The sequence below is a fragment of the Lynx rufus genome, unplaced genomic scaffold (assembly GCF_022079265.1).
Source record: "Lynx rufus isolate CCGP_SWC_20201006 ecotype Redwood Valley unplaced genomic scaffold, mLynRuf1.p SCAF_3, whole genome shotgun sequence".
In the NCBI taxonomy this organism is placed as follows: domain Eukaryota; kingdom Metazoa; phylum Chordata; class Mammalia; order Carnivora; family Felidae; genus Lynx; species Lynx rufus.
Window position 1 is genome coordinate 110,344,164 of NW_025814845.1, and position 23,818 is coordinate 110,367,981.

General features: G+C 37.0%; 1 protein-coding gene across 1 annotated transcript in view; it reads left to right on the forward strand.

Moving 5' to 3' along the window:
• Positions 1-6,622, forward strand: part of PCDH10 (protocadherin 10) — a 60,363-nt gene extending 53,741 nt beyond the window's left edge. The window contains exon 5 of the mRNA XM_047090455.1: positions 6,555-6,622. Coding sequence (XP_046946411.1) covers positions 6,555-6,622 — 68 coding nt within the window. The remainder of the gene's footprint in view (positions 1-6,554) is intronic.
• Positions 6,623-23,818: the final 17,196 nt, after the last annotated feature.

The following is a 23,818-nucleotide window of genomic DNA, read 5'->3' on the forward strand; positions in this document are numbered from 1 at the left end:
GTGTGAGTGTATTGAAACTGTGTTATTGATCAAAATAATCCTGGGTTTTACTTCCCCAAAGTGGGAGCTCAGATGCTAAGGGAGCTATCTGCCAAACTTGCATGGGTGACTTATGCTTCCTCATTCAGCAGATCATAAACTGCATTTTTTTAATTTAATACATCAGCTACGCCCCCCCCCCCACAGAGGGCCACATAGTGAGGTGACCTTCAAAAACGTGAACTTTAGAGGTCTTCCCTTTATGACCAGTAAAGGAAATTAAGGAAGCTGGTGGCATTAGTACAGGGACTGCATGTCCCCATGGCACGTGGATTGAGACTAAACCATATCTGTGGCAATCACGGGTGGTTATTTGTTCTATTTGGAATTCTTTGAAGGGGCCATTAGGTCTATAGAGGGTATGGAAGTTGTATTGAATGTCTTCTTCAAGAGTCCAACATTGTCCGTTTTGAGAAGTGAAATGAATGCCTTGGCCACTATCAATAATCTCTGAAATTCCAAAGGGGATGAAGAGTATACTGGCAAAGCCTTGAATTGTGGCTTTAGTACAGGTAGTGACATCTGTTACCTTGATTTATATTTTGGGTCTCTGTGAGACAAGCGGTTCCCAGAGTGCTTTACCTCAAAGGAAGCAATTCTTATGTAATACACCAAGAGTTTATGAATATGTACGTATGGAGCCATTTTCTGGCCGGGGTATGTGGTGCTAAGATGACTACCTGATGTATGGCTGACGCTTAGATCCTGTTGTTTTACAAGGACATCCTGAATAAAGAATGAAACCCAGCAACATTCCACCAAGTTCCATTATATATGAGAAGAGTGGCAATATGGCACATAAAGTATATAAACTCCCTTTAATTTTTCACTCAATTGCTCCGAAGGGGCTCTCCATGTGGCTAAGGGGTCTAGGAGAGAGTTGATCTCCTCTACCACCATGTCATGTGTCAAGGAACTGAGGAGAGGTGGGGCTACACCACCCTGCAGATGGGATATGTCAGGGGTCAGATTTGACTCCAGCTTGTAGAACGGAAGGCTTGATAACTGTGCAAAGCTTGTGAGCCGTGCAAAACATGGAGCATGTTAGCTCCACGACCCAAGGCATAATGGTTGGCTTGGTATAGAGGAATAGATGTGTAGGGGCTGTGAGAGACTGTTTTCAGAAGAGCTCAGTGTGTGGCCAAGAACTACCACTCTAATGGTATATAGTGCAAGGCCAAGGAGAGCAGTTTCCTTTATCAGAAGTCCACAGGCAACTTACAACCTGGTGCAGACCTTCTGCATAGAGGAGGAGAAAAGCCTGGCAGCCCATCAACTCCTATAGACAGCTATCTCCTTTTCCAGGGTTAAGCGATGTTCCCAAGGTCAGGGTTCACCTCTAGTAAAATCCTCCTGTCTATGGTGCTAGTCATGCAGTCAAGCCCTATGATTAGAAAGTTAGCCCTTTGGCATGCTAGTAGCCAGCAGCACTAAGACAAGCCCAGGCACATTGTCTATGGACTTTTATCTTATTTTCTTTTTTAATTTTTAATGTTTATTTATTTTTGAAAGAGACAGAGCACAAACAGGGGAGGGGCAGAAAGTGAGGGAGACACAGAATCCAAAGCAGACTCCAGGCTCTGAGCTATCAGCACAGACCCCAATGCCACAAACTGTGAGATCATGACCTGAGCCAAAGTCATATGCTTAACTAACTGAGCCACCCAGGCATCCCTGCTAGGCCTTTTCATTGAGACGGCAGTTGTGTTATGTCCTCCATTGTTTGGGGAGGAACTGGTACCCAATGCTCTTTCCCCTTCCCCTTCTTCTTCTCCTTCCTCCTCCTCTTCTTCTTCTTCTTCTTCTTCCTCTTTTTTTTTTTTTTTTTTTCATCAGTGCCTGGTCCATGGGTTGCCAGACATGTATACCTACACTTGGAGATCAGGAAAATACTTGGGATAGGAGCACGGGAAACAGTAGCATAGGAAATGGGCAAGGTAGCTGCCATTGCCTGAATGACTCTTATTAAGTGACTTATTAAGTGACTTAGGTCCCATGATTAATCTTCTGTAGGGTAGTGATGTCCTTCTTTTCCACAAACCACATAATGAGCCATCCCTGGAATCCCTCTGATGGTGTGCAATCACAGTAACGTCCAGATTGCTGTCCAAGCAGCTAGTAATGATTCCCAAGTTAGATCCAGTGACCAGAGAGCTCTAGCTTATTCCTTGGTAAGTAGAGCTGAAGAACCAGAAGACCAGGTATGGTGTTTTTACAGGCAGAGGTCTTAGAGACACCTGCCAAATGTAGACTAAAACTGACAAAACATCATGCTGAGGTATAGGGAATTAACCACAATTCTCTTCTTTAGAACAAGAGCATTTTGGGGTGGAAAGGGAGGGAAATACCTGCTAAAGACAACACAGGGTCCAGTAGGCCGAAGTGCAAGTCCACCAGTAACAAGCAGTTTAGTCCCAGGCAGCCTTCCCTGTATCATGAAACCATTTAGTTATCCAAGAGCAGTTAATTCAAGCTGACTGGGTCTCCTTGATCATTGTTGGATCATCTTGTTTAGGGTTGTTTAACTTGCCTCCTAATCACTCCATTGGTGAGGGGAAAATTTCTGCTCCAGAGTAATGGAGTTGGAGACTATGTAGCCCCTGACATAGGACAGAACAGACCAACAGCAATTTGTTAGTCTCATATAATCACAACCCCGGGGTGGAAGGTGGCAGGAAGGATCCTGCACAAGGCCTCACAGGGCTGCACTCAGGAACGGAGTGAACAACCAGGAGTCATGGAGGCAGGTCTTTGTAGCATCAAGAGGGTGAGGTGCTCCCTGATTCTGATGAGATAGGATAGGCTTTTTGAATTGTCTTGTTTTGCAAGTTAGTAGGGAACTGACACCCACCTTCACCTGAGCCCTTTGGCCAGTAGGGTTGTCCTGCTAGGGAATATTATCTTTGGGAGCAGAATGGAGAGAGAAATTTGGAGTTAGGTTGTTTCAAGTCTTCCTGGTTATGCCAGATGTCAAGACAACACATATATTGGGCTTAATTTTGGTCATACTGCAAGAATGAACAGTAGGCTGTTTCCGAGGACCAAAGTCCCTGAGACCCCTTGAAGGATGTAGGTCTCGGTCACTAGATTCAAACCAAATTTGTCAGATATTAAGCTTTGATTCTTTAAAAGGTTTTCTATATATTTTTTTAAAGTAGAACATTTTCCAAAGTAGAACTAAACTAAACTTTTTATGAACATAGGTCCCCCACCTCCTATGGGATTCTTATGGGAGGGTCTCTTTGTCATCAAGTTCTGAAATTTCATAACATCATGTAATTTGATGTGGATCTGTTTCCATCTGAATTGCAGACACTTATTAAGTTTCTTCAATCTTTAAACCCAAGCCTTTCAAGTTTTGGATTTTTTTTTTGAATTATTGCTTTCATCATTTCTTCCATTTTTTTCATCTTTTTTATCCTTTATTATTTGAATATAGAACCTCCTTTAATGACCTACCAATATTCTTCATGTTTTCTTCCCTACTTTCTACAGTTTTTTAATCTACTTTCTCAGTGATTTTCTTATGTTTATCTTCCAACCTTCTATAGAGTTTTTAACTTCATTATTTTATTATTATTTTAAGTATAAAAGTTCTTCATGTTTTCCCAAAATTCTTTTTTAAGGTATTTTGAACTCTTTTCATGTATTCAATATTTTCTCTTATTCATCTGAAAATAGTGATGATAGTTTATATTGCATTTCATTTTCCCTGAATAATATCTCTTTCCAGGAATTATGGTAGGGGTTTTTTGCAGATGTCTGGTGACATTTACACTTAGCTGTGTACCCATAATTAAGAACAGTACTCTAGGGGCTCCTGGGTGGCTCAGTCTGTTGAGCTTCTGGTGATAATTTCACAGTCCTTGGGTTTGAGCCCCCCATGGGGCTTTCTGCCGTCAGCACAGAGCCCACTTCAGATCCTTTGTCTCCCTCTCTCTCTGCCCCTCCCCTGCTCTCACTCACTCTCTTTCTCAAAAATAAATAAACTTAAAAAAAAAAGAGCAGGAAGATAAGTTACAACCAGAGAGGGAGGCAAAACATAAGAGACTCTTAAATACAGAGAACAAACTGAGGGTGATGGGTGTTGGGGGAGAAAGGAAAGTGGTTGATGGGCATTGAGGAGGGCGCTTGTTGGGATGAGCACTGGGTGTTGTACATAAGTGATGATTCACGGGAATCTACTCCTGAAGCCAAGACTATGCTGTTTGTTAGCTAACTTGACAATAAATTATTGAAAAAAAAACAGTATTCAAAATACTGAAGGTAAAACTGTTTTGTGTGGAAAGCTTGTTGAATATGTTTGTCTATAGGGTGATCTTGCTGGATCATTTAGTTAAGGAAACCCCAGTGTAAATATGTTCAGTATATTTTTCTTCTTAGGCTAGTTAGAGATATTCAGGGAAGTATTTTTGGGTCTTCTGCCTGGGCACATGCATTCTGAAAGTTAATTGGGGAAAGATGTCTGGAATACTCAAAATCCTAAGTTTTCTCGGTATGATGATCTCACATTAAACTGTACCTGCTGTCTTCTGATGTAGGCACCTCTGTTTTAACCTCCTTCGAGAATAAATCTCCTGTCTTCTAACCAGAGGGGATAATTGATCACCTACTTATGCACAGTGGATGAGGGAAACCTGGGAGTCTAATTGCCTCTCAATGACATTTTTGATCCTTCTTTTTATTTTTATATTCACTCCCACTTCAGAACTAATTTGTTCTATTAATTCCTGAGACTTTGGAATATTCTGTGGGATAAATCAGATTTTTTTTCTTTAAACTCTTAACTTTCAGCTCAAAATTAAACATTTTCAAAACTAGTAAGTCGATAACATTTTGGTGGTCCACTTCCAAACTTCCAAAATATTGTTATGGTTGTTTTCTCGCTGTTGTTGTTGGTAGTGGGTGTTTTGTTTTATTTTGTTTTGTTTTTTGACTTTGAATTGTTCTTGTGGATTTTTCCATATAAAATGTTCTTTTCGTTTCTGTGAAGTTTTATAAAAAGTTAAGTTTCGTGCATGAATTCATCCCCTCTCTCTTTTCAACTGGAACCTTAAAAATAAGCTTTGCACATAATAGCAAAGTCTTAAACAGAAAGTGAAGAAGAAATCTGCTCTTAGATTATTAAGAGATGGTGTAATTCTTGCTGGAAGTACATATTTATTGGTTGCTAGGATTATATAGATTTGCTTTATATTTGGTCACATTTAAATTAATATTTAAAAATTTTTTAATATTTATTTATTTTTGAGGGAGAGAGACAGAGTGAGAGTGGGGAGGGGCAGAGAGAGAGGGAGACACAGAATCCGAAGCAGGCTCCAGGCTCTGAGCTGTCAGCACAGAGCCCAACGTGAGGTTCGAACTCACGAACCGTGAGAACATTATCTTAACCTATTGGGCCCCCCCAGGCCCCCCTGGGAATTCATAATTTAAATGTAAGATATAAATAATGCTCCCATTACATATCAATAAATGAGATTATAAACTATGATATGGAATTTCTATTTTCCCAAACGTGACTATTACAACAACTTAGTTTTCACTTTTGGCTTGTAACAACTTTATCATTATCTCGAGATCTAACAAAATTTTAGATCAATAATGTTAAAGCCAAACGTGTCCTATGTGCTGTTGTATGTAACAGAACAGTCGACTGTCTTTAAGGTTACAGTTACATATGAAAAAAAATAACTGGAAACCTCATAGTGCTTTTCTCTTATTACGTTGGTTTATTCACCATATTATTCTACTTTGAATAGTGCTTGAAATTAGTGTCCAAATCGTATCAGGCAACTTGCGAGCTTTAGTACTTGAGGTCAATGTAATTACACTGTGCATGACAGAAACTAGGCCATTTGGGTATTGCCTTTGCCACCAGCAATTGACACCTGAGTGTTAATGAGCCGGTAATGAAGAGCTGGCACAGACAGACACATTTTACTGTTTGGGACTAGGATAACCATATGCTCCATAACTTCGGTGCTAAGTATTTCGCTAGGTCCAGAATTTACAGAATTTTGTTTGGGAGGTTTTTTTTAAAAAAATTTCCTTATGCGATGATAAAAAAAAAAAAGATTAAAAAGGGTCACTTTAAAGATTGAAGCAACTGTACTTGTGATTTTCAAGTTATGAAACATTTGAAAACTACTAAGATCATATTTGGAGAGCAAATATTTGGAAAAAATAAATTTGTTTAGTCACATTTACTTTCAGGTTAAAACCATATTCACAAGACTTCTATTTTGAAAAGTCTTTCGTAATATAAAAAAAGTGCCCAAAGCAACTTCACATGGATGTATATACACAGGGTAGGCAGCCCCTGGAATGGCCCATCGTGATTTCCATATCCTGGTATTGAACGCTTGAGTACCCCCCTTCCCTTGAAGCTTGTTGAGATACGGAGCCCACTTCCATGAAACAGAATGTGGTCCTGATGTTAAGTTATGAAAAGGTTATGCTTTCCATCTTGGGAAGTTTCTTAGACACGCTCTCATTCTCTTTTGGATTGCTTGCAGAGATCTGGAGGCAGCTTTGTGGTGAGACCCACGCGGCGCGAGATCAAGGCCTCTCAACAAACACATGAGTGAGCCCTGAAGCAGACTCCCTTCCCCAGGCGGCATCTTCAAAGGAGACCAGAGCTTCTGCCAACATCTGGAGCGCAGTCCCAGAAGAGACCTTAGTCAGAGACACCCAGTTAAAGTGCACTAAGAATTTTGAATCATACGAATTTGAATTTGGAATATATTGTTATGCGGCAATAGATAACTAATACAATATGGAAGTGAGAATCCTATTGTCTGCCACAGCAATATGAATTCTTGATGTTTTCTGATGTGATGTGTATAATCGAACAATATGTGTAATGTACATGCATCGTTTCTTTGCCTTCCTCTCCAATTTTCTGCTCTCCTTTCTTCCTCTTCTCCTCCCTACCTCACACAAAAGTCCCCATCACTTTCTTGATTAAACTTCTATTGGCTTAAAAAAAATAAAACTGTTCTCATCAGATGAAAAATGTATTAACTTTTGTGAATTTTAGTTGTGGGAATTACTTCTAATTTTCTTCTTTGAAAGAGTTTGCTTTTCCATCGAACCCTCTGTAGGACATAGAGCCTTTTATATGCAGATTGATATAATTATGCTTTGAAATAGCTTTGAATTCCCTGTAGCTTAAACTGAGAACATGAAAGGCCAAATGTTATATCGAACTGAAGGATATAAAAGTGCACGTACATCAATCCAAAATGAGATATAGAAATGAACAGCTCTTTACACAGTGATGTCAGTTTTTGACAGATTATTGAAGGATCTTTATAACTGCCAAGACTGCTTTGGGTAGCACGAAAACTCTGCCTGGGGATAGTCTTATCAGTTTGTATTTTTTATTCTTTCAATACCAAAAGGTGAGTAGATGTTAAGTGAAACAAGAGAAATGCTCTCTGACAAAAGCTTTAACTCTCTTCCCCAAAGATGACATCTGGCCCCACATGGTAAAACATAGTGTGATGCGATGATGGAATCATCCACCCAATCTGTCACACTAGAGATGGCAGCCTAGATGAGGAGGTTACATTTTCGGAAGTCGACAGAAAACCCACTTGGCAATCTTCACCTCCGTAGAGATCCAGTGACAGACAAGGGTCTCTTCTGCACAGGAGGGGAGTTTATTGTGCCAGTGACAGACACATCAAGAGGATTTAAAGCGCCCACACTCTTCCTTACAGCTAGCAGGAAGATAAAAGCATAAAAGGAAACCAGTGCATTTTCTATGTTCCAAACCTGAAAATCAATACTATGTTTATTTACGAGGAGAATCTCAAAACCCTAACTTTATGTTGAAAGAGTACGCACTGCTCATTTTTAATATCCCAACCGCTTTGCATTAAGTAAAAGTACATCTTAGAAGTGTTCTTTGGATCAGTCATGAATAAAGATTTTTTTTTTCTGTTTAAAGGGCACATTCTCTCTTGAAATTATAATCCAAACAGAAGAATGAAATATTCATCTCATCTGGTTTTGTCAGTAAAGGGAAATATGTCTTAAAATTGAAGATGAAAATCGCCTTAAACTCTGGTGTTTCTAGCTTGTGCAGAGATACTAAGTAAGTATAATTGAAATCAGAACAAGAGGGGGCAAAACTTTGGACAAAATAGACGCTTTGATACTAATACTGATTCAAGCAGAATTGAGTAGATGATGAATAGAGTATTTATGTGTTCAATACAGCTAGGGAATTGTACTGTGTTTGGCATTTTGCAAAGCTTACCACTTATTAATCTGCAAAATATATATGAAAGGAAATGATAACTCAAGCAGTAGTTGAGAAAAACATAATCATTAATTAGCTTTGGCGCTATAATTTAAAAATATATATGTGTGTATATATATATATATATATATATGACATGTAACTTAATGTATATACTTAATGTATATATTAGATTAGTACCACTGTTAACTTTGATACTGTAGAAAATACACAGTGTGTGAGGAGCAGCAGGATACCTCTGAAATTATTTCAAACTGGATTCTGCTAGGTCTACTGCTGAAAATCAGTAGGTAAATTTCTGAAGTTGATCTGGAGACTCAAATCAGTTCTCATATCTAAATTAAGGTCATGAATCAAAATTGAGTTGGGAATAATTTAAGAAAAAAACAATCCCGGGGTGCCTGGGTGGCTCAGTCCGTTAGGCGTCCTACTTCGGCTCAGGTCATGATCTCGCGGTTTGTGAGTTCAAGCCCCGCATCAGGCTCTGTGGTGACAGCTCAGAGCCTGGAGCCTGCTTCGGATTCTGTGTCTCCCTCTCTCTCTCTCTTCTCCTCTCCCGCTCCCTCAATCTCTCTCTCCTTCCCTCTCTCTCTGTCTCTCTCAAAAATAAAAATAAAAATAAAAATAAACACTATTTTTTTTAAAGAAGAAAACAATCTTCATTTTCTAGAGAGAATCTTTTATGATCAGGGTGGGGGGCATACTCATTCCATAAATTCATGTGAAACTCCTTGCTCAGTGGAAGTTCTGGGTTAGCATAAAAAAACAAACTAAAAAACTCTGTCAATCCCGTGAAGGACCTACTAAAATGGTTCTAGTTATTAGTGATGGAGAATAGTTATATTCTAAGTTATATTGGTGGGTGTTACAAATAATCTTTTCTTGATAAAGGTGATAAACTATCGCTACCATGAATTTTTTTACAATTCCAAATGGTTGCACAAACCAAGGTTAACCTATAGGGCTCACATTAAAATCAAAACTATGATGCTTTTAAAGTTATAATGAAAACTAATATTTCTTAAATATTCCATCTGTGACAAGTACTGTGCTATTCATCACAACATTTATATGAAAAAGTGATATTTTTAATCAATTTACAGATGATGAAACTATGAGAAGCATGTAAACTTGATTATTTCTTAATTATAAGGCTAGTGAGTGTTGAAACTTAAAAGTAACTTCTGACATATGGACCCCTGCTATCAGCTACCTTGAATGATATGGAAAGAATGGGGCACCTGGGTGGCTGAGTCGGTTAAGTGTCTGACTTCAGATCAGGTCATGATCTCATGGTCTGTGAGTTCAAGCCCCGCATCGGGCTCTGTGCTAGCAACTCAGAGCCTAGAGCCTGCTTTAGATTCTGTATCTCCCTCCCTTTCTGCCTCTCCCCTGCTTGCTCTTTCTCTCTCAAAAATAATAAACATTTAAAAAATTTTTTAAAAATAATATGGAAAGAAGAAAAAATAAAATGAGGCAATTAAGCATATTATGTTTCATTAGAAATGCCCCAAATAGATACGTGCCAAATTTTAAATATAAACCAAGATATATATATTTCTCTCACATTTAAACCACATATCCTTGTGGTTTAAACAAAGCGTGTATTACACGTATTAGAAATGAGGAAAAAGATGAGCAGATTTAAATTGTAGGTTGTATGCTTTTGCTACATCTTTAAATTACAATGCATACAGACTCTGTATGCGTGTGTGTGTGTGTGTGTGTGTGTGTGTGTGTAAAATGAGGTAGGAACTTCATGGTCACAATCCTGGACATGAACAAAATAGTATAGAATAAAGTTCCATAGAATATGCTGCAGTAAAATGGGATTTAGAGATCTCCTTGTCTAAAATTTCCCAAAACGTGTTACATGAACTTCAGTTTCGCTTCATTGAAAGTGGGGGAAAAGGGAAAAGTATACGAATCTTGGTTTTCATTTTTTATGATGGCAGAGAGATTCCAAGCAAGCCGTGCACTGTCAGCATGGAACTGGATGTGGGGCTTGAACTTACAAACCTCTAAGGTCATGACCTGAGCCAAAATCAAAAGTCAGATGCTTAACCCACTGAGCCACCCAGGAGCCCCAGAAATTTTCAAGTAGACATTGCATGCTGAAAGATTTATAATTCACCTTGCCATGTTAAAAGTCTCACAAGAGTCTTACAACTTAAAAAAATCATGTTTAATGCTTTTTAGCCAAGTATGTGCATATGTATGCACACACATATAAATACAGACCTGCATGTTATACAATATATAAAATGCAATAAACATTTTACCTGATGATCTAGAAGTATATCATCCTTCAGAAATGCTGTGAAAAACAGTGTTTTTTGTTTAAAAACAAATTATTTGTAATTGATTTGCATGAAATCAAGGCTCATAAGGAACTTTTTAAGACACTGATAAATTGTATTCATTACTTATTCTTAATTAAAAGGAATCAAAAACACACTTTAATGGAGAGAGGGGAATTAATATAAGCATTGGAGGAAATGATAGTTTTTTTTTAGCCTTTCTAATGGGAAGCCTTTCTAATATGTTTTGTCTAGTTAATGTTTGATGTGTGCAATTATCAGGAATACCAGATCATGTAACTACATTTTCAAGTTTGAATAGTTGATATAGGGTAAGGATACCTAGATTTCCAATTCAAAAACCAAGGGATATCAGAATTAACATAACATTTGATAAAAATGTGGGTTTTTTTTCTGAAAAATGGTTCTTAGCAAATTGGATAATCTGACAATACCTTCTATAGTTAGTTAAATTTCCTGGAATCAGGCATCACACAGTCTAAGCTTTGCAATGCCATCTCATTTCATACTATTTTCTATTCCTTCCCTGCTCAATGTTAAACCATCACTACTCTACTCAAGCCTGAACCCTAAGCCTGTCTCACCCATACATTTCAGGGGTGAGCTTGCCTCCTAATTTAGAGAAATAGTTTGGCCATCAGAAAGGATCCTGTAACTTCTTCTAAACGTCTCATAGTCTCAACATCATCTGCATCCATCCTTACGTCTTAAAAGGAAAATTTTTGTCACTGTTTGTCTTTGTCAAGACTTGTAAGCGACAGAATGTCAACCTACACTGGCTTAAGAGGAAAGGAGTACTTTGGCTCAGGTAACTGAAAGGTCTATGCATGGGTGTATTCAAGGATCCAAGTGAGAAACAAGATTAAGTCTTAAATTTAAGGTTGATCCATTCACTTACGATTTTAATCCCATTTCTTCTTGCTTGCTCTTTGGACATCTTGCTCCATCAATTATCTCTTCCTTTCTTTCCTCCTCTCCAGTAACATTTCAGGTTTGTCCCTCGGTATATAAACATGTCCAAGCTACCCTAACTTAAAAATACACACTTACACAACATCTGGATTGATATATGTGTGGTTTCTCACTTTCTCTCTGTATATCCTAGCTCAACCACTCAGATGTCCCTGCACCTCAAACCTTCATGTTTCTCACGCCGATTTCTCAAACTCAACACACCAGAAAATTAAAGCCTCACTGTGGACCCTACAGAATTTGTCCTGGTACTGCTGATTTACCTCTGCCACAAAAGTGATCAAGGTACTCTCCAAAGCTAGAGCCAAACACTATTTAGTCTCTGAGAATCCTTGCTTTTCAGCTCTTCTGTTCACACTTAACAGATTTTCTGGATTCACTTCCAACTTAAATGAGGCAAGGCCTCCTCTTACTAAAGGAATGACAGGCATAAATTGCTTTATTGTCCTTCACAGATAAGTAAATTTTTTATAAATTGAAGATTTGTGGCAAGGGACTCCATCAAGTCTTGGGGTCCCATTTTTCTTATGGCATTTATTCACTTCATGTCTTTGTGTCACATTTTAGTAATTCTCCCAATATTTCCAAATTTTTTATAGTTTCTATTTATTTTGGGAGAGAGAGTGCATGAGGATGGGGCAGAGAGAGAGAGAGAGAGAGAGAGAGAGGAAGAAAGAGAACCTCAAGTAGGCTCTGTTACTGTCAGCACAGCACCCAATGCAGGGTGCCATCTGTTGAACTGCGAGATCATGACCTGAGCAGAAATCAAGAGCCAGACGCTTAACTGACTGAGCCACCCAGGTGCCCTCCAAACATTTTTGTTATTATTATATTTGTCACGGTGATATGTAATCAGTGATTTTTCTGTGTGTGTGATCAGCAATTTTTGAGGCTACGATTTTGAGGCACTATTGACAGTACCCAGATAAAACAGAAAATTGAGTCAATAAATATGTGTTCTCACTGACCTACCCACTGGTAATTCCCCCACCCCTCTCCCTCTCCCTATTCCCTGAAATACTGAAATTAGGCCAATTATTAACCCTATAATAGTCGCTGAGTGTTCAAGCGAAAGGAAGAGTCACATGGTTTTCACGTTAAACCATAGCTAAAATGATTAAGTTTAGTGAGAAGGCCTATTGAAAACGGAGATGGGCCAAAAGCTAAGCCTCCTGTGCCAAACGGTTACCCAGAATGTGAATACAAAGAAAAGGTTCCTGAAGGAAATTAAAAGTGCTTCTCCAATGAACACATGAATGATAAGAAAGCAAAACAGCCTTATTGCTGATTATGGAGAAAGTTTCAGCGGTCTGAATAGAAGATCAAACCAGCCACAACATTTCCTCTAACCGAAGCCTAATCCAGAGCAAGGCCCTAACTCTTTTAACTCTATGAAGGCTGAGAGGGGTGAGGAAGCTGCAGAAGAAGAGTAGAAGCTAGTAGAGATTGGTTTATGAGGTGTAAGAAAAGAAGCTATCTCCACAGCATAAAAGTTCGAGGTAAGCGGCTGATAGAGAAGCTACAGCAAGTTGTCTAGAAGATCTAGATAAGATAAATAAGAAGGATGACTAGTTAAACAACAGATTTTCTGTGTAGGTGAAACATCCTTCTATTGGAAGAAGATACCACCTCAGCCTTCATAGCTAGAAGGGAGAAGTCAATACCTGGTTTCAAAGCATTAAAGGATAGGGTGAGTCTCTTGCGAGGGGCTAATGCAGATGGTGTCTTAAATGGAAGCCAATGCGCATTTATCATTCTGGAAATCCTAGTGCCCTTCAGAATTATGCTAAACCTACTCTGCCTGTGCTCTGTCAATGGAATAACAAAGCCTGGATGACAGCACATCTTTTTATAAGATGGTTTACGGAATATTTTCAGTCTCTGCTGAAATCTACTGCTCAGAAAAAAAAAAAAAAGATTCCTTTCAAAATATGACTGCTCATTGACAATGAATGGGTCTGATTATCCAAGAGCTCTGATGGAGAGGTATATAACAAGATTCATGCAGCACAACGTCTATTCTATAGCTCATGGACGAAGGAGTAATTTCTACTCTCAAGTCTTATGATTTAGGAAATATATTTCATTAGGACATAACTGCCAGAGATAGCAATTCCTTTGATGGATCTGGATGAAGTAAATCGAAAAAGTCTTCGAACAGGGATTCTAGATGCCACAAGGAACATTAATGATTCATGGGAAGAGGTCAAAATATCAACATCAACAGTTTGAAAGAAGTGGATTCTAGCCCTCATGGATGACGTTGAGGAGTTCGAGACTTCGGTGGGAAAAGTAAGAGCAGGTGTCGTGGAAATAGCAGAAGCACTAGAATCAGAAAGTGGTTCCTTGACGGAAACCACTAGTGGTTTCCACTAGTGATGTGAAGGTTGTTGAAACGACAGCAAAGGATTTAGAATACTGTATAAACTTCACTGATAAAGCAACAGCAAGCTTTGAGAGGACTGACTGCAATTTTGAAGAAGTTTCTGCAGGTAAAATGCTATCAAATAGAAATCATTCATGAAAGGAAGAATCAGTAGATGCAGCAAACCTCACTGTTGTCTTATTTTCAGAAATTGCCACATTTTCAGAATTGCCAACCTTTCAGCAAGCACCATCCTGTTCAGTCAGCAGCCATCAACATCGAAGCAAGACCCTCCACCAACAGAAAGATTGTGGCATGCTGAAAGCCCAGATGAGAGTAATTTTTTAGTGATAAAGTATTCTTAAATTAAGGTAGGTACCTGTTTAGACATAATGCTATCATACACTTAATCGATTATAATACAGTGCAAACATAACTTTTTATATAAACTGGGAAAACAAAAAAATTCACTCGACCTGATTTATTTCAGTATTGGTTTTATTGCTATGGTCTGGAACTGAACCCACAGTATCTCTGAGGTATACCTGGAGCCTGCTTCTGCTTCTGTGTCTCCTTCTCTCTCTGCCCCTAACCCACTCACATTCTGTCTCTGTCTCTCTCAAAAATAAATAACCATTAAAAAAAAAAAAAAAGCTACAGCAAGTTATCCAGAAACTATTGGCAGTTCCCTTTTGTCTATTTTATGTTTAAGGTACCAAAGAATATTTCAAAATATTTTTACCTCTAAAATATTTTAACACCATTGACTTACTGGATAAAACATAAACAACTTCAGTGCATATTCTGACCAGTGAGTCAACCTTTCTTTTCCCTAAGTTTGCGTCACATTTTTCAGTCTAGGAACCCTGAGTTGTATTTCTTAGTTGAACAAACCTCCCTCAATCTCTTTGCCCTGGGCATTTGATGTTCATTTTGTGTGGAACAGTCTCAGTCACTTTTTCTAAGGAACCCCAATTCATTCTTCACTCCTTAATCATTCAAATGCTGATTATTCTGTGACATCTTTGACTGCTCTAGATAAATGTCTACCCTTCTTTTACTTGATTCTGTTCCACTTCTTCTAGAAGTAACTTGAAAATAAATCAAAGAATGACTTTTGCCATTATGTTGTTTATAATCTAGATATATCTGAGAGTCACATGCAAAATGCTTAAGAATGAGGAAGACAATTTACAAGCATTGTCTAAGTAAGATATGTTATGAAGTGGGGCGCCTGGGTGGCTCAGTTGCTTAAGCATCCAATTTTGGCTCAGGTCATGATCTCACAGTTCATGGGTTTGAGCCCCATGTTGGGCTCTGTGCTGACAGCTCAGAGACTGGAGCCTGCCTCAGATTCTGTGTCTCCCTCTTTCTCTGTCCCTCCCCTGCCCGCTCTCTGTCTCTCTCTCAAAATAAATAAACATTAAAAAAATATATATGTTATGAAGTGAGAAATTATGGAGTAAGTCTATGTAGAGTTTATTGGGAATGATTTATTTATAGACATTAGTTTTAGAGATTACAGAAAACAAAGGAAAGTATACTATGTGTGACTAGTTTATCTCTATTATCACTTATTAGTAATAAGCTGTATGTATGCTCTTTATAAACCTTGTATTATGGTAAAGACCACTTTAATTAATTAATTAATTAAATTATTTGAGAGAGAGAGCACAAGTGGGGGAAAGGGGCAGAGGGGGAGAGAGAGAGAGAGAGATAGAGAATCTTAAGCAGGCTTCATGCTGAGCGTGGAGCCCAACGTGGGGCTCAATCCTACGATCCTTGGATCATGATCTAAGCTGAAATCAGATCAGGTGCTTACCCGACTGAGCCACCCAAGTGCTCCAATTTTGTTAATGTAATATTTATACATTAAAGCAATATGTTGAAAAAGTGACCAGTTTAATATAACAGCCATAGATTTTAAATTGTTTATGAATAGTTATTATTATTATTATTGCTGTATATATAAGTTACCATCTTATCTGTACATTGTCATTGAAGTAAAGCCTAGACTTTTTAGAACATTGAAATAAAAGGCATTTTGAGTTCTCTTAACCATGTTCATCAAAACTATTTGGGAAAGATTTTTCTATTTCCAGCGTTTGGCTTAGCAGTAATGATATCAATATCAGGAACTATACAGAATTAATTTTTATCATCCTAGGAGTTTAGCACTTTGTCCAATATTTAGTATACTTTAAATATTTATTCTGAGTTAAAAGCCTTTATGAATGAAGCAGTTCAATTCAGGTGATGATCTGCATTAATCTGAGAAGTAACGTGACTTTTTCCATAGAATGTTATAAAAGCAGAGAAAGTTTATTTTGGCAACAGAAGGAATATCTGGATAGGTTTCCAACTCTTTGAAACTGTGTCTCCATGGTGTGACTTAATTGCCTTTAATGAAATGATATGAGTTCTTTGAATAACTGTTTTCTTTAATTTTACAGACACAATTATATTTACAGTTGACCCTGAACAACTTGGGTTTGAACAGCAGGTCCACTTATACGTAGATTTTTAAAAATAAACACAGTATAGTACTGTAAATGTGTTTTTTATTCTTTATGATTTTCTTAACAACATTTCTTTTTCTCCAGCTTACTTCATTATACGAATGCAGTATATAAAACTTAAAACATACAAAATACGTGTTAATCAACTTTTTGTGTTATCAGTAAGGTTTCTGGCCAACAGTAGTTGGCTATTAGTAGTTAAGTTTTTAGGGAGCCAAAAGTTGCGTGTGGATTTTCAATTGTGTAGGAGTTCGGTCCCTCTACCCCCACGTTATTTAAAAGTCAATTGTCAACTGTACATATAATAGTTTTCAAAGAATGTTCATTACCTATTTTTATTTTTTTGTTTTATTTTAGTGTTTACAAAAACAAAATATATGAAATATTTGCCATTTTTTCTTATGGAATCTGTTTTATCATTTTAGTTTTATCTTTTTTAAATTGTTTATTGTTTATTATTATTATTATTATTTTAGAGAGACATAGAGAGAGCAAGCAGGGAAGGGGCAGAGAGACAGGGAGACACAGAATCGGAAGCAGGCTCCAAGCTCTGAGTGCTCAGGACAGAGCCCAACGTGGGGCTCGAACTCACAGACCACGAGATCATGACCTGAGCTGTAGTCAGCCGTCCAACTGACTGAGCCACCCAGGTGCCCCAGTTTTATCTTATTTTTTGACATTTATTTATTTAATACAATGTCATTTTTTTTAATAAATACAATTATTTCATTTAATCATAGAGAAAAAAAATGGCTTCAAGAAGGAATTCCTGTAGGTCTGTTTTTTTTTGTTTTTGTTTTTTTTTTTCTTTAAGGCAGAGGAGAAGCTTGAAGAGAAACAATATCTTTAGTTGTAGAAGTAGAGGGGTCAGTAAATCCGCATTGTGTTCAGTTGATAAAAATGATAGTTGGGGAAGGCAAGTAGTAGCAACATCTCTGAATTGCCATGGGGGGAGGGAGAATGATATTTCATACTGAAGGAGGTTTCTATCATTCACTCACTGAGATCTTTTAGAAAAATCTCTGTTCAATGTTTGGTTCTGCCACTTTCTATTGGTGTAATAGTGGGTAATTTCAATGATTCTCAGAGCCTACTTGGGTAAATTTGAGTTTGTAATATCTTTCCCCAAACACTGTTACATGGACAAACTATAAAGTGGCAGTAATTGGTAGATTTTTTTTTGGTTGCTATGGTGTTAATGGTGACAAGGATAATTTTCAAGTGAGCCGCCCTACCAGCCCTGGGCTAAGATCATGGGATTCATTGATGGGTGAGGCAGTTTGGCAGTTCAGAACATCATATCCAAATGTTCCTTTGCTTGCACGAGTATTCCATGATCATGAAAAATACTATGATGCAAACTGGCTAAGCTTGTCCAAATTGTCTTCATCTGGTCTGAAGGTTTCACCTTCTCTTCATTTCAGATGGAGCAGAATAATATCCTTTTTTCCTAGAAATAAATACTTAGATAAGCTTAGAGGACATCCAAAGAGGAGTTGTATTCCTTCATTTTGTCTTCAAGTATATCTTACGTTCCAGACTCTGTTTAAAGGCAATCACAAATGAGGTTTACAGAGTCTCTGAACTGTAACTGAGGCAGAATGGCATCAAAATTTTCATCTATGAAGATAAGAATAAGGTCAACATCCCCAGGTTATTGTAAAGTAAATTGCAATTGATAATAAGAAAGATTGTAAAAGATAGCCAAAGGTATCTTAAAATTCCCAGGAATTTTTGTTGCCTTTAAACTTTGCTCAAAAGCTTGTTTAATCTACAACTAGTTAGCTATACCTTATACCTCATACATATTTCAGGACTCCTCAATAATCATGATACTAACATTTGTTGTACATTAACTATATCCCAGTCACTGTGTTAACCAATTTACATCACACTAATTTTTTGCACCACATACTATTGGTCAAAGTACATTAGAAGGAAAGAAATCCTCTCTAGCTATTTTAAGCAGGAGGGAATTTATTACAGATTGTTAAGTGTCTCACATAATCCTAAGTAGAGTTAAGGAAAAGAGATCTTTAGGTGAGAATTTAGGAACCCCTTTTAATGCGACATTGCAAGAGCAAGTTTGTAAGAGAAACACTGTCTTGTCCGTGATCAGCAGGTGTATCAATTCTGTCACTGCCATAGTCAGGAAAATGCCGTTATCAAGAAACCACCACTGCTTTGGAGTAGGAAGCTTTAATGAGCAAAAAGTTCTCTAAACTATATAAACGAATGAACATATTATTTTGTTTACAATATACATGTAAGCATACAGCCACTAGGAAGAATCTATCTTCTGTATAGTCAAGGATAGTGTGCTCAGTAGCATTATTTCCTAATAACTATGGAATATGTTTTTTGAGCATATTCTCTGGTTTGAGGTTTGCTGTGGGCTCCATAGTAGACAAACCATTCTTCAAGTCTGAAATCAAATCTGAAATGAAGCAAAACACGAGTACTCCAATGAAATTTTTATTAAATTATATGGGCTACAAATGCTGACTTTATTTTCCCATCAAAGCAAGTTAAATATCAATGGTAATTGATCTATGGACTTAAAATGCCAAAAGAAACCTCTGATAATGATAAATTCATTGATTCCTTTAATAGTTAACTCAGGTTGTTCAGAGGCAGATTTTTTTTTTTTTTGAGAATCTATTTGACTTTTATGTATTTGTATATTACAGATAACTTAGGCCATCAATGTCATTTGACTCACAGAATTTAAACAATACAACTTTGATATTTCATTACTTGCTATAAAAATATCCTGGGCCATCTAATGAACTGTAGACCAAATTATGTGTTTAATAAGGAAGACTACTGAAATCCTTTATGCAAATCTGGTATTATGTTTGTCATTTCATATCTCTATTTTTTTTATCATCAGACATTGCATTAGGCTACATGTTCTTGGCTAACAAATATGAAACATGATGGAATATATAATACAAGGCCAACCTGAATATGTACGAAGATTTAAGAAAGAAATAGAGCTGCCAAATGCAGATTGATAAAATTAATATTCTTCATTTAGTGAATATTATTAGAAAATTACCAAAGATTTTTGTAGGGGAAACATATTAAAATGTTTACATTATATAGTATGCTGGATTTCCTGTGAAATATATGTAAATATATCTCTATTATATAGCTCTCTACTCTGCCTTCCAGTCTTTCTGTCTCCTTTCATCCAGGGCCCACTCTTCCCTGTGAGTATACCTTTCCTGGATCTTTCTGATGAAGATACAGATTTAGTTTGTGATTTTCTGTGTCTTATTGTAATTAACTCTCTGTAGTAGGTTTTAAGATAGCAAGGTCTGCTTTCACTGCAACTTTTTTTTCCTTGTTAAAATTGTAAAAAAGTTTCAGAGGGTTAAGGTTAACATTTAAGAGTAAAGAATTGTATAATCCACAGTTTTAGAATTTCACCCATTTATGTTGCACAACTAATACACACACACACACACACACACACATATATATATATATATATATATATACACATATATACCACACACATGCCTACATACCCTTCCTTTGCATCATACATAAAAATCAATTGTAGATTGATGTCATATTGTAGAAGAAAATATCATGCAGTATCTTTGTGACTTTGAAGTAGATAAGGTTTTTTAAACAGACCTAATGAGAAGTGAAAATAATTTGGACTGCATTAAAAATAAGAACGTCTACCTTCAATTGACACTCGACACAGAGTGAAAAAACAACCCATACAACGGAGAAGATTTTACAGTACATGTATTCAAATAAAAGACTTTTAAATAAATTAAGAACTCTTATAAAATAATAGTGAAAACACATAAATCCAGTGGAAATATGGGTAAAAGATTTCAACAGATATTTAACAAAAGAAAAAATCCAAATAACCAAAATGCAGTGAACATACAAATGGTGCTGTGTTGGTCATCAGACAAATGCAAATCAAGACCACAATGGGATACATTACACATTCATTGCAATGGCTAAAATGAAAAACAGATAATACAAATTTGGGGGCAAGATTCAGAGCAATGGGGACTCTCATACAGTATGGAAATATGGGCAATATTTGCTAAAGAACATAAACATATTTTAAGATCCCGCTCTATTTGTAGTAAACATATACTCAGACATGCAAATACACAATTAAAACAAAAAACAAAACCTGGAAAAAAAAAAAGAAACAGGTAACTCCCATAAAAGAAAACAGAAAGCAAACTAAAACTATTCAAATGGCTAACAAAAATAGATGGCTAAGTAAATTTTAGTTATAGGTATACAATGAAATATTATATAGTAATGAGAATGAATAATCTATAATTACATATAATAATGTGATAAATGTCACAAACATAATGTTATGCTAATAAAATATGACACAAAAGAGTACACACTGTAAAATTCTGTGTAGATAGGGTGCAAGAAAAGACCAAATAATATATGATGTTAGAATTCAGGGTAATGGTTATAGTTTGTTCAGTAATATCTGAACAGGCATAAGGAAGGATTAGGATCTGGTACAATTCCAGGTCTTGCTTTAGGTGCTGATCATTCAGGGGCACTTTGTTTGTGAGCGACACCATGACGTGCAGTTTTCTCAATGCAGTTTAATTTCAGCAAAAATTCAAACATACCAAAGAACACAGTTATTCCAGAGACATACAAAAACAAGAAACCCCTTTTCAGAAATGTTGGAGAATTCTGTTGTGGGAATAAATGCAGAAACAGTTAGTAGCTAAGAGAATTTAAGGACAAAAAAAAAAAAGATGACAAAACTAAATCATCGTTTGTGCATGAGTTGCCGTGTAACATGGAGGCACACATTCAGCTGTTACCATGTAACTGTAAGTCAGAAATATCCCTCATTAAATAGAGGAGTCTTTTCTCTCATTGAGAGAATAGTGTGTGCTACTCTTCCCAACTCAGTAACATTTATTACCAGTTGTCATTTCAGTTTTTAAAAATAACTGGAATTGGTAAGTTAAGGATGGATGGTTTGCTCCTGATGGAATTATATCCACTGACAAGATGTATTCTATTTATTGTGCACGAGGTAGTCATCTTTAGTCGTGCTGTTGATTTGTACCCCGTAGGCATACTATGCTGCAGAACATGTGTGTGCCAGAAGCAGCACATTTTACGATTTCCTAAATTAAATTGAATTTGGTTCTCCTATCACATTTACCACAGTCGGGAGATGTCCAACTAATGGAGATCCTTCCTCTTTTTCTGTTCCTCTTTTGACAAGAGCAGGGAGTTGTGCACATATACTCATATCGGCAGAAAAACTTTAAATGTAACAGAGAGTTTTCTAGTGCTCCAAGAGGAGAGATTCAAATATTTTCTCACCAGATGCCGACCTGTCCTTTTAATTGCATTCTGAAGAATTATTCTTTTCTGATTTTCTCAGGGTTTTTTTTTTTTTAACTATAACTTCTCTCATTTTTCGTCCTCCTTTCCATCCAATATTGGTTTTCTCCAAAGTTCTCCTCTGGCCTTTCCATCGTCTCTTTCTACATGCTCTGCCTGAAAGGTATCTCTCCACGTCCACATTTTTAAACTCATACCTGTATGCATCTTCAGACATGATGGTTTATCTTAGTTCCAATCCAGGTTAATTACTGCCTATTGATTATCATTACATCCTGGCACCTTACTGTTCTACAGGCACTTCATAATCAAGATGAATAAAACCAATTTTATTGTTATACCTAATGTGTTCCTTCTTCTGAAATACTGATACGAAACTAACTTTTTCTTATAATTCATCACCAAAACATAGGTTCTAGCTCCAAGTCTCCTTAATACGCCTGTCCTCTTCCATCCCAGTATATTCAACCTGATTGAAGCTTCTTTGCATAACTCACTGTGGCAGAATTTTTTTCTTCTTCTTTTTTTTTTTTTTTTTTTTTTTTTTTTTTTTTTTTTTTTTTTTTTTTTTTTTTTTTTTACTGGTAGCAACCTCATTTCTTCCCTAAGACACAAGGCATCAAACTCACCTGTTGGAAAGGCATAACTATCGCATTCCTTGTTGACTCAATTCCATCAGAGAGTCCCCATGTTAGAGCAGGTGAGGGATAATCTCCTGCCCACGTGACATCTTTTACAACCTCATCTTGTACTATTTTCAATCACACTCTTCCACCCAGGAAGAACTGCTTGCCACTTCAAGTTTCCTTGTCTTTTCCCAAATTAGTTTGTCTTGCCTAGAATATTTCTCCTTTCCATGCACATGCACAATTTCTCCTCTGTCTCCTAGATTCAAGCAGTTTTCACCTGCTCCGTGTTATCTCTCTGATAGGTTCAAGTGCTGACAATACAAAGGTACACAAAAAGACAAAGTCCCTGCCTTCGTGGAGATTCCATTCCATCCAGAGTTGGAGAGAGACAACAAACAAGTGAACACATAAAATAAATGAGAAAATCACGTGTTATTATACATGCTTGGAAGTAAATAAAAAAGTTCAGGTACTTAAACATAACTAGTTGGGGAAGGAATTTTAGAGAACATCCTCTATGAGTTTGAACAGAGAACTTGAACTGGGGCTTTATACCAGTCAGTAATGGCATTTAACTATAGTAGCATAAAAATAAATAGATAGTTTTGGGGTGCCTGGGTGGCTGAGGCAGTTAAGTGTCCCACTCTTGATTTTGGCTCAAGTCATGATCTCATGGTTTGTGAGGTAGAGCCCCACATCAGGCTCAGTGCTGTCAGTGTAGAGCCTGCTTGGGATTCTCTCTCCTTCTCTCTCTCTGCGCCTCCCCTGCTCTCTCTCTCAAAAAAAAAAAAATTTAAAAAAATTTATAAGGGCACCTGGGTGACTCAGTCAGTTAAACATAGTGTGGAGCCTGCTTAGGATTCTTCCCCCCACCCCCCCTGCCTGGGCTGGCTCTCTCTCTGTCTCTCTCTCTCTCAAAATGAATAAATACACTTTAAAAAATAAAACAAATTTATTTAAAAAATAGGTAGTTTTTTTTTTCATTGAAAATTCTAGAAGTAGTCCTTTGCTACAGTGGTTTAAGTGTTCAGTTATGCAACCAGCGACATACTTATTGTTAGCTTGTTGCTTTCTCCCTCCTGCTTGCTGCCTCATGGTTACCCAATAGCTTCTTCATTTCCATCTATCCCACCTCTTTTCAAAGCAGAAAGAAAGAAGGAGTAGTTACATTTGTTGTATGTTTTTAGAGAAACAACAGATTTCCCAGTGTAGTGTCCAACAGATTTTTGCGTACATTGTATTAAAACTGGGGAATATATATGCCCTAATAGACAGGAAATTAAGAAAGCATACAGTTTTTATTATACTTGGCTTGGAATAAGCATCAT